General features: G+C 42.1%; 1 protein-coding gene across 1 annotated transcript; it reads right to left on the bottom strand.

The window, feature by feature from the left end:
• Window positions 1-1,757: 1,757 nt before the first annotated feature.
• Window positions 1,758-4,214, bottom strand: LOC146695042 (protein phosphatase 1 regulatory subunit 3C-B-like). Its single transcript, XM_085476956.1, has 2 exons — window positions 4,025-4,214; window positions 1,758-3,728 (listed from the first exon to the last, which is right to left on the bottom strand). Exons 1-2 carry the CDS (start codon window positions 4,036-4,038, stop codon window positions 2,705-2,707), a joined length of 1,038 nt encoding a protein of 345 aa, XP_085333082.1. The 5' UTR covers window positions 4,039-4,214; the 3' UTR covers window positions 1,758-2,704.
• Window positions 4,215-11,971: the final 7,757 nt, after the last annotated feature.

The raw sequence follows: 11,971 nt of genomic DNA, 5'->3' as shown, positions 1-11,971 counted from the left end.
ATTCGTACACAAACGGAATGAAAAGCTGACGGGCAGAAAGAGTTTTTGTGATGATCCTTCAGGAAATTACAGGTTTAAAAGGAATGTGGATCCACGTGCCAGCAGGTGGAGGAGAGCTGAAGCCCAAAGGCAGGTTGACTTCACGATCAAAGCGTTGTCTCAAGCTGATACTGGATCAGCTTTTCAATTTTTATGCAGTTGAGCCCACAGTGAGAAATGCAGCAGCAGGGTGGTGATTCTTAAGGAGACCTCCAGGTCAGATTCAACAGTGAAGGTCAAAGTGAAATCTGCACAGATCACTCAGCACAAAGAAAAAGAAAGCTCCACACAGTACATGTCCATGCAGAGTGGGCTTGAGTTCACACATCCACTCAGTTTGTTTCATTACGCACATAAAGGATTTCAAGAAATCTGACAAACTACGTCTTGTAAAGAGTTTTTCACACTTCACAAAGTTGCATTTTCTCCTAAATTTAGAACAAAATATAAAGCATTTGGCCTTGAACACTTCAGAAACACGGTGTATAACCAGAAACTCACTCCGGATAGGATCACTTAGGCCTCCAGTAACAGTCTGAGGAACACTTGGAGGAGGATAAGCTAATAAGTACAACTGGATAACGATAATTTGATGAGTCATGGGGTAAAAACATCACTGTCTTCATCCATGGTATGTCACGGTACTGTATCGTGCTTTGAGTAGAGAGTTTTCTTATGTAAAAGTTATACACATGAAAGCTAAAGATGCACTCCAAGAGTTAAAGCGTGATAAAGAGAGAAAATATTCCGGCTTCACCCTGATCCAGCCCGAGGACTTTCCTTTGTGCATGCCAGCCGGTCACCATTCTTCCTGCTGAATATGAATCCAGCACGAGCAGCCGCACGGACAAGTGAAACGAGGGAAGCGAAATAAAGCCCAAATTCCTGCAGGCAGCTGAGGCGTGTTCTGTTTGTAGTCACTCCGAATGTACAAGAAACGCATCTGAAATCTGTGGAGCAAGTCACACGTCCTGAACGCAGCTGATCAAATTAAGGAAGCTGTTATCTGAAACTGAAACTTGCACGTGGGACATAATGCATGGACGAATGCATTGTGTAGATCAGTGAGGACTGACCGGTCACTATGATTAAGCCGGCTTTAACTAAACTGTCTCTATGGGAAGATTTTTAGTGTATACAGGTGACATGATACCGACTAAAAGCCTTCCGGCCATTCAGACCTGTGTTAAATCCATCTGATGTGACAGAGATGGATTTTTAAAGTAAAACTATAGAAGAAAATCTGTAACTCAGCATGACTATTTACTATGTTGCATATAATAAAGTCTTGCCGTACTTTCCCTTCATGTTTTGATTGAATAAAAGCCCCGCCCACTCCCGGTATAGGCACAAATAAATGATTCATCTCAAATGTTTGTAAATACAAGCTTGTTTTGCTGCTGTGTTTACAAACATCAGTTATGTAATTGGAAGAATAAAGTATTCAACTATTAATAATATTTATGAGATATTTAAAACCAGCCCATTAATCATTTTGATGAGTTGAGGGTTTGAATTCCTGCGGTGCATGCTGCTCACAAGCAGACTATATTTTATACTTGTTAGCATGTAAACCTTGTTTTTAGGAGTCTTCAGTGTAATTGCATGAAAGACTGACTGTAAACAAAACCAGAGAGAAGCTACTGGGATTATGTTTTTCCCCAACACATGTAAAAGCTACCAGCGTTTGTTTCAAAGACAGGTCTGGACTCGTAACATTTTAGCACAAATATAGAAATTTATTTCAAAAAGGAAATACATAACGACGTGGTGCGCGTCGGCAACACACGCCTTCAAGTGATACACAGAAGGCCGGGCACAGAGCTTTCTTCAGTGAAGAAAATACATAAGCTGTTTCAAAACAGAAAATTCTTGATTCCAGCCACACATACTGTACACTCATCTTCAAGAATTGCACTTCTAAAAGCAAACATTCGCTCTTACATCATTTCTTTCTTAACATACCAGAACCACAGACGTTTCCAAACTTCTCCCCAGTTTGAAGCAACCACTCACATGCAGCGACTTTTCTTGAGACACAATAGCAGCTCACTTCCATCATATTACCACTCAAACATTTTAGCAGACAAATATGTGCAATTTACATGAAGGGAAAGAAAGGGCGGCATGTCTTAAATATTAAAGTTTAGCCATTTTTAATGTCCAAACGTTTAGTGTGCATTTTTCATTAGCAATGAATCAACTGTGTTTTCTGTAGTAGAGAAGCATAATTGCGCCATGCGCTCCCCATATTTCCCCCTTCAATATGAAGGACTTGATCAGCTCCATTTACAGATATCACATTATTAGGGACATCTCAATCAGTGCTTATGTTACCCAATCCGTCAGGCCCTCCAAAGGGGGCTCCCCATTTATCTTGGCTTGTACAAATAATTTGTATTTTAGTGGGCAGGCACAATGAGAAGGCACATGAATATTTTACAACAGGAAACCCGAAATATTCGTCATTCTCCACCCATATTTCATCAATCATTCATCATTGTCCTCAATCGTTACAGCAAAAACCAGGTCAGTTGAGAACATTACTGCTTCAGTTTAGTCTCTGGCTGCGAGTCAACCCACAGCTGGATTCGTACTGAATGCCCTGTCAATGTCTGTTTGTGTTCTTCTGCTTAATGCCAGTTCAGCAAACATGCCGCAGGTTTCACCAATAAGGCACTGTGTTATCGATCTGACCCCAGCTCTGCCAGCCGGGAAACAGTCCGCTGGACATGCGTGGGCTGCCGAACTGATCGAACTCGAGCTCCACTAACTTGACCCCCTCATTTTTCTGCTCTGGGGACTTTTTCTGCTCAGCAGAACCGAGGGAGGGCCGAGTGTTCAGGTCCTCTCCGTTCCAGCCGATGTGCTTGAGCGCATAATTCTTGCCGTCATTATTGTCCCAGAAGGTCTGACCCTGGGTTTTGAAGCAGATGCAGAACTCCACCCGATTATGCGGCGGGATGAAGCAGGGCAGCTCCAGGACGAATGCGAAGGTGTCGTTGTCCTGGGAGCTGTACACGTTGTTCATGAAGGTGCAGTCGATGTCGGTGAAGCTGACCCACGAGTCGTAAGTGACGCGCACCACAACTGTCTTCTCAAACCCGATGTTCCTGACCTTGACGGTGCCCGTGAGCGAGCGCTCCTGCAGGGAGCAGTTCTCCAAGCAGACCGAGTTCTGGATCAGGCGGTTCCGGAAGCCCAGGTAGTCGGCCGAGGGCTGCTTGAAGTCTAACGCCAGGCTGCGAACCGAGCTGATCTTTAGATCCATTGTAGCCGTTTCAAGGTCTGTCATGTCGAACTGCAGCTCATCTGCGATTGCGTCCAGGTGCTTGCTTTGATACGGCTCATCATCGAATTTGGAGAAGACGTGGATGACGGTGAGCGACATGCCCTTTGTGTCTGCAAACACCACTTGCTTCTTGCCGGCCTTGCTGTTGTTCCAGCCCACGCAGTTACCGTCATCTTTCTGCTGGTTGCTGAGGCAGGGTCGCAGAGGTTTGTAGAGCTGCTGTTTGCGGTTAGGGGTGCTGGACCGGTTCACCCGGTTCTTGGCCCTCTGCAGGTCCTCGTAGTGGCTGAGGAAGCCTCGAAGAGGAGGCGGAGAATGGCTGATGTAGAACCGCATAGCCACATCCATCGGCATTACTGGGCCGGGCATCGCTGATGGACTGAAAGATCTGAGCACACTGACGGAGGGAAAAGGGGGAAGGAGAGGTGATGAGGGAGAGGATAAAAGTTCAGAGAGTTAGAGAAAGTTTCAGGGAGATGAAAAGAGGAAGACACGCGACATTAGAATGATGCCTAATCCAAACAAATATCGCTTAATTTATCAGCTTTCAGCTCTAGTTTGATAAAACTTGTTAGCATGTCGCCAAAAATGGTTGTAAAATCCATCCAGTTTCTAAATAGCTTAACTTTATGCACAGTGAAAAAAGCGACGCATCTATTTATGTTTTCCTTGTTGTTTGTCAGCTAGGCTTACCTTGTAGCACTCATGGAATAAAAATAGAAGGCTCCAAGAAAAAGAAAAGTCGGTTTTTAAAAGTTCTCAGTTTGACTTTTGCAGTTTGCAGAGCAGCTTTTCCTATGAGTGCATGCTGCAGTCACTCCCCCTCTTCTTCCTACTGTCTCGCTCTCTTCCTCCCTTTCAGTGCCTGTGCTGCTCAGCTCTCAGGGATTTCAACTGCCACATAGAGATAATTAGCATATTCAGTCATATGGTTCCTGAAACAACCAATGGGAAGTAAGTGGAAATCTAAGTCAGCCAATCAGCTTGAGTTTGACCTGGCTGTCAGCCAGCTGATAGGGGCGTGTGGACCTGCATGGGCCTCATGGTTGAGATGCCTCTGCCTGTTGCTTCAGCTGCTATTTGAGAAACATGATGGACCCCTGCTGGTGTTAGAGATGACTACTCACTGCAGAGTGCAGCATATCCCCTGTGGCTCCTCCTTATCATGACTGGGATTCCCTTTACACGCCACAGCAGGGTTATTCGTGTAAGAGCAAACGCACCGAGAGGAATCTTGAAACCGATATTTGGCTTGTTTAATCCAACACAGGGATCCTTTGTAATATATTTTTATATAATACAGAATACAAGCAAATTGGAAAGGTGTTGTTGCAAGGCACCGTCTCACAGTGTTTGGTACTTTTGACCCAGAATTTCAATCAGAGAGCACAATGTCAAAGCCTGAAACAGGCTGGGTATAACAGATGTATTTTAGTATTTAGTATTTATTTATTTATTGTCATTGTCAAGAACAATGAAATTGCGTTTGGGGCTTCCATACAACCCAAAAAAAAGAAGAAAATAATAAATACCCCTTAAAACCCAAGTGTACATATTTAACCCAGTGTGACTCCAATGCAATAAGACAATCCTTAGCAATAATGTTCGTAGAAATTCAGACAAAGACCTGAGAAACATGACAAAATACAACAATGCAGATGGACAAATCTGTAGTGATGTTTCCAAGTGGTTCTGAAGTTCTTTGGTGCTGTCGTTGTTTTTTAATGTCAGCTAACAGAAAAGCTGCATTCAGACTGTGTGGGTACATTGCTGTGACACAGGCACAATGATTAGTGAGGTAAGAACGTCACACATCAAACCTGAGGCACCAACAGTTGCAAGGTCGATTATAGTAACTTGAATTATCCGAGGTGAGGCCTGCAAGTGGGTGATTTTTGGCTCGGGGCTTTTTGCCTGAGGCAAAGCCAAAGAGAGAAAAGAAAAGAGTGACAGCAAACAATATAAGATTTAAATCACAGCACTGTGACGCGTGCGGTTATTGTGATGTCCATAAGCTGATTGTGTCGACACAAGTCTGGTAATCCTTGTTTGAGCGTAAACTTTATTTATTGTGTCATCAGTAACAGGAATATTGGCCAAAACAGCATTTGTGACATCTCTGAGAGCTTTGACATGTTGCTGTTTTAGACAATTGTTTTGGGTCACTGACCTCCCCTGCCGAGAGACTAGCTTAGTTTTTTGTAATGGTCTCTACAAATGGCTGGTTGCAGCTTGGGAATAACTAAAGATAATAACATTGTTTTTCTTATGACAGTGAATCTGAAAGATGCCAGTGTTTGTTAGTTAATGCCATGCAGCACCGTAGCTAAACCTAACCATTGGTTTCTCATGTCTGAATCAAATGACAAAGTTTTACAAAGTGTAGCCATGAAATGTGGACAGAGCAGAATCATGTTTATACTGTAGCTTTCAGTGTAATCGCACTGACAGAGAAGTGTTGAGAAAGGCTCACAAAAAGCATCTCTGGTTCCTCGTACTCGCAGTTGTTGCTGTTTTCACTTTCAGACATTTAGACAGAGTTTTATCGATTTTTCAGCCGTGGGTTAAACATTACCATCTGAAAGTTTGATTAGACCCATCAAAAAAGATTTTTATCAAACACAGAAATAGCCAAACCCCGGGCTAATGGCTGTATTCACGTTTTGTTTTGTTTTTTGTTATCATTTGGGAGGAAGGTGAAAATTTGTAAACTCTGCTCTCTCCTGAGGCCACAGCGAACCAAAATTAGGGGGAAAAAACCCTATTTGAACATGCTCCATCCACCTCAGTTCTCCAGATTCTTCCGAACAAGCCTAAAATTAAAGATCTGACTGCCTTCTTGCCTTCATCCACCTGTAGCTACATTGTTACAGCACAAGAGAAAAGCCACAGAGTTTCAAATTAGAGCGATGCATGTTTTCCTGTGTTCTTCAGGTCAGAGGGCAGGATTCCTCCTGAGGCTGAGGGGTCTCCCCCCTTTACACCGCCTGTGTACGTCTGAGTCTCCTGCAGAGAGACTTTAGACTCAAAGTGACATCCACGCCACTTTCACATGGGCCTACGGACAACAGACACTACTTATCACAGCCTTGTCTGTCTGAAGGTCCATATTGACACGGCCTCGGGGTTGCATAATCAGAAAATAGATTTCTTTATATAGAAACATCCAAGTAAATGTGACAGATGGAAAAACCCAAATAAAGTGCTGTAAAGAAGGCAATGAAAACAGTTCAAATAGCAGCTTTGCATAAGAGGTTAAATAAAGTTATTATTATGGTTTATTTATAAAGATTCCTGAAAGTGTGAAGAGCACATGTGACTTTTTTTTTATTCACATAAACCAAAGAAGATTTTATTCATATTTTCACTCAAAAGATAAGAGAGAAACAAATGCTTGATTCTTTGGGCGTGCTCCGTTTGTGGTCTCGATGCAGCACATTATGTTTTGACTCTAGTGATCATGCAGTGATCATGCCTGAGCTGCAGCTCTGGGTCATGCACTGTGAAGACAGTTCAATATACCCACGTTTTCTGTCCGTTATCTGTTATTGCCATAACATGATATTAGAAAAGACTGTAGAAGTCAAATATAGAAAATAGACTGAAGATAACTCAGCTGCTGCTCAGTTACTTTTAGTATCAGTTACCTTTAGTCAAGTAGCAGATCAAAAGTCTAGGACCACGTGCCTTTAAAAGGCCAAATCTGTGCAAACATGTGGATTCATTGTAACTTGGGGTCAGGTAGTCACACTGTCCTGATGTTCTGACGGCAAAGCCAAACTAACGTTCCCTTGTTGAACGTGGTCGGGTTGTTGAACTGCATAAACAGGGACCATCATCGACCATCCTGCGTCTCTCCCTGATCTAAATCCAGTTGAGAACCTTTGGGGATGGATGGCGAGGGAAGATTACAAACATGGACAACAGTTCCAGACTTCGTGCGACCGTTTGCACCACTTGGAGAAATGTTGCATCAAACATGCTGCAAAGAATTGTTGAAGTGATCGATAATAGCAGTGAAGCTTCTCATTACTGAGTTTGTTTGGAACTGTTTCTGTTTTCGAGGCAGTTTACGGGTTTTTTGGAGGTGTGGTCCTAAACTTTGGATCAGCTGTAAAACAGCCTGTTTCAGTTTAAGCATTGTTTTCAATAAATTTCATGCTCAAAAAATGTTTTGTCTCACTCACATTTCTTCTTGTTGCATGTTGAAGCTCTACTTGGAACCTTGTTAAGATCCAACCATGCAAAATGTGATTTTTTGCATGGTTGATCAGGACTGTATAAAAACAGAATTCAAACACTGGCTTAGTTTGTGTAAATTAATAAACAACATTTTAATAAATTTTATCTAAGGTCAGCAAGTACACATAGCTGCTCTGTTTTAGCTTATGGAACAATAAAATAGTTTACTGCCAACAGGGAGAAATCGAATCAAGGAGTAAAGTTGCATCTACGAATCAATATTTATTACTGATCAGGGAAACACAGAGACACTATTAAACCCTCATGTTATCTGTATTCATCAGTCTGAGGGATCTTCCTAGTACAGCAATGCTGCTTTAATTAGAACTCATTGGTGATTTTTACTCTCTATGACCTCCTCCAGAGCAAATTGGGTTCACAGTCTAGAAGTAAACCACTGAAAAGCCAAAGTTAACCCTGAAGTTGAGATGAAATCCTCATTTGAAGCTCAGGCCTCTGGGATATAATAGAAAATAAAGATTAAATTAATAATATCACAGCGAGCCTGCAGCTGTACAAGCTCATATTTAGGTTCAATCACATTATGAAAGAGGTGGAGGGGTCGAGTGTATTACCACTTTCCTTCAGGTGAATATTTTGTGGTCACAGCTGCTTAAACACAAGAAAGCCAGCAGTGAAGTTACTGGCTTGAACCTCTTTGTGAGGCAAACACAAAGTGCTAAGTCATCACAGGTAGCAGAGCACATTCAAATCACGGTTCAGAAGCAGCTGGTTGTGGCTTCCAGCGTGAGCAAGAGATGGAAACGATTCTGGCAGGAGGAGTGAGCGGCGTTACAAACACACAGCTGATGATTTCACCAACGCTGGACTCGGCCTGCGTTCCTGACACGTGACTCAGATGATACCACACTACTGCTCCAAACTCTTGTCTCATTTTGATCTTCATCTGTTAATTAATTTTGATTACCCAGGTCATTTATCATTAAAGATATGTTGTTTAATATGAATTCAACCTAAGTGTGCGAAGCTGAATTTGTAGCAAATGGTTTGTGTTATCCAGTGTAAAGACAATCGTGTTAGAAGGCTAAATGATCATGAGAAAAAATAACTTCCCCAAAACGCTGACAAAGCTGTCACATAATTGTTGTGTTGATTAGTTTGGTGACAAATTTGGCTCCTTGAGTTGTTTGCAGTTATAGTCTAAAGAAAAAAAATGAAGGCTATTAATTGTGAGAAGTTAAATGGTATTTATGCAACACTTCTACTACAAGCACATCTTTTCCTATGCTCACTTTTAAATGGTAAATGGCCTGTATTTGTATAGCGCTTTACTAGTCCCTAAGGACCCCAAAGCACTTTACACATTCAGTCATCCACACATTCACACACAAACACAAAAAATGCAACTCGGGGTTCACGGTTCTTGTCAAAGAATACTTTGACATGTTTTGCAAGCCGCTCTGCAACCCTCCTCCAGCTTTGAGTCAGTCAGTGTCACGGTGCCTGGGCTCTTCGTGCACAAAGGTACGTATGGCCCACAGCGGTAACTGGGTGGAACTTTGACTGAATTAAACAAGTGCTCCTCACTGGCACGCTTTTCTTTGTGAGTCTGTGGACAGTTGATTTCATGTTCAGCACTTTAATTCCATTCATTCTGTTGGAGTTTTGTTGATAACTTGCTGAAGCGTCATGTAGTATTCATAACCAGCCACTTTACAGTACAGTGGGTGAAAGGATTGGGTGAGCTGAATCAGGCTGGACTAAGCTGTTAGAACTGAGTGGACTCACAGTGATACTGAGAGTTGGAACAGAAACTAAAAGAAACTTTGGTCTGCATCTGGACTTCTTTAAGTTTCTTGAAATGCTGCTCCAAAAGCAGGTTAGGCCTTGAAGAGTCCAACGTTAGAATCAGAGAGAGGATAGGTTTCCATGTTGGTAGGCCTGTGTAACTGGGGCTTTAACATTCTTCATTTTCCCAGCGACTGCCATCGACATCATTTTCCCTCACAGCCGGTGGTGCCAGACAGTCATCATTAACCCGAGTTCTCGGCCTGTGTGACTGCGGCCTTATTCACTTGACCCTGCATCCTCACCATCATCGTTACACGTCCAAAGTGGCAAGTTAATGTCATGTGATTTGTGGTCACATGTCTAAAGAAAACCCTCATTACTCAGTGGAACAGATCTCAGAAACTGGGAAAGAAAAGTAACTTGTGATTGGTTAGATTTAATCCATGACGGATGGATGGAATATAGTTTTAAGTGACCATGTCAGCATGTTAGCAGTGACCATGTTAAACACTGTGTCCTGGATGGTTTTTATAAGCTTCTATAACCCAGCTACCCTCACCCTAACCCTCCGTGAAGCTTCAGTATATGTATCGTTATCAGTAATTGAGCAGTAGTCCTTACACAGCAAGAACTTTCCTTTTAAACAGTTGCTTCTCATTTCTGTACATTTAATCGTTAATAAAGATTCTAATCAGACCTGCTCACGCGCTGAAACAACACATACCATGAAGTCTTTTGATCAGTCCTTGCAGCTAAAAGCCGATGTGTTTTTATACAATATAGATATAGAAATGCAAATCACTGTTTTTGTTTTATTTTTACACATGTATTCAGGGCGCAGTTGCTGGGTCAGGTCGCTGGTCCTCTGATCTGGATTTTGGTTGTCACTGGATGCCTTGTTGGCTGCAGTCTGGTATTTGCTTGAGTGGCATGTGTGAGTGATATAATCAGCCCAGGCTGCACCAAGGAGCTCCATCCCCAGATAATATGGCGATTAAAAACAATTAGTTTGACTTTCCCGGCATGATTACTGAAATTTTCAAAGTGTTTCGCAAATGACTTCATTCCTGTGGAAACAGTTCAGGGAATACGTAGTTTTCCATCCATTGCATTTTGGTTTAGTTAGCTGGTTTTGGTTTAGCCTACAGTCAAAATAGACCTGGTTTCTAAGCAGTGGTGACACATTAAATAGATAAACTAGACCTGAAATGCAACAGTGAATTCTGCTCATAGCGTTGCCAGTTGGCTGCTGGTGAAACCTTGACGCTCTTGAACAATGCAGTGTGACATCACTGGACAATGCCAGAAATAGAAGCACGCATTAGTGCTAAGACCTGCTGAGACAGTGCAGGCACATCAAACGGGCCACTCGATCCCAAATGGATCGAGTGGCCCGTTTGATGACCTTTGACGGCTTTAGATGACAGAGATATTACAGAAGGACACAGGATCTGACATTTTAATTCCACTTTATAAGCAACAAGAATCCCGTTATTACTCAACACCTGAGCAAATTCATCAGCATCAGCACTGTTGCTTGGGGATTAGCCACATGCATGCGTGAGCACCTGTACGAGCGTGCACTGAACTCAAACTAGCAAACGCCAAACAACTGCATCGGCTGCAGGGGCAGAAGGCTCATTACTCTGCAGGAACATCAAGCATTTTCAAGCACTTAAGTGGCAGAGTTTAAAAACTCCAACAAAAGCTTTTAATTTTTAAATATTTGGAGAGAAATGGGACTAAAGGGCCATGTGTTGGTTTAAGAGAAACTCTTGAATACATCACTCACAGGTAAATAATTAATGCTCAAAGAAAATTTAAAACCATTACTTTTATTGTTGGATGCCAACAGACACATTATATGTAAATAAATATTTAATAGGAGCAGCGAAGCAAGCACTCAAAGGCTGGACAAATTAAGTATTCAGTATAAATCGGATTTACAGGATTGCTGCTAAAAAAAGGTTTAACAGCTGCCTGAGTTTGTAGAGCCTTTTGAAAGCTCTGTTATCACTTCTTAAATGTGGGTTGACCTTTAACTCGCAATAATAAACAGCAATAACACTGATGTGTACCAAAAGAGTTCACTACAAGCTACTTGAATTCATCATTTCTTTCATTTGTTCCCCCGAGAGTGGGTGTCCTGCAGAAATCACACCATGAAGTGGAAAAGGATAATATCCTTGTTCATGCAAAGCATGATAATGTAAAGTACAACAATATTCTTTGGTAGCATGAGACAAAACTTGTACTTTAAATCATTAAATTGTATTCAACTGGAAAACTAAACTAAATACCAAAATAATGTGAGTGTGCGTGAGACTCAGATCACCTTGTATGACTTTAAGGTCTGACTAGTCGTATTTTTGACCGTACAGCTCATCTTACAGAGGCAACTGCCGGTCTGTTCTCACCTTGCTTCACTGCAGGCAAACACATGTCCAGGCAGCAACATACTCACATTTCCTGTGAGACCTGCACTGTTGCCACAGCATGAGTGAGAGATATTTGAAAATGCTTGGCAAGTGTCAGAGAGTCAAAGCCAGCAAGTCCAGCCAAGTGTAATTGGTTAGAAGACCCTGACCGACATTAATAACCTACAGGTTCCCCTTAGTTCTTCTAGATCATGACTTATTTTACAAG

The sequence above is a fragment of the Copadichromis virginalis genome, linkage group LG13 (genome assembly GCF_057382275.1).
Source record: "Copadichromis virginalis isolate Kocher_CV1m ecotype Utaka linkage group LG13, C_Virginalis_male_GT1.1, whole genome shotgun sequence".
NCBI classification, from domain to species: domain Eukaryota; kingdom Metazoa; phylum Chordata; class Actinopteri; order Cichliformes; family Cichlidae; genus Copadichromis; species Copadichromis virginalis.
Note: the sequence above shows the minus strand (reverse complement) of the source record. Positions and strands in the feature narration are given on the sequence as shown.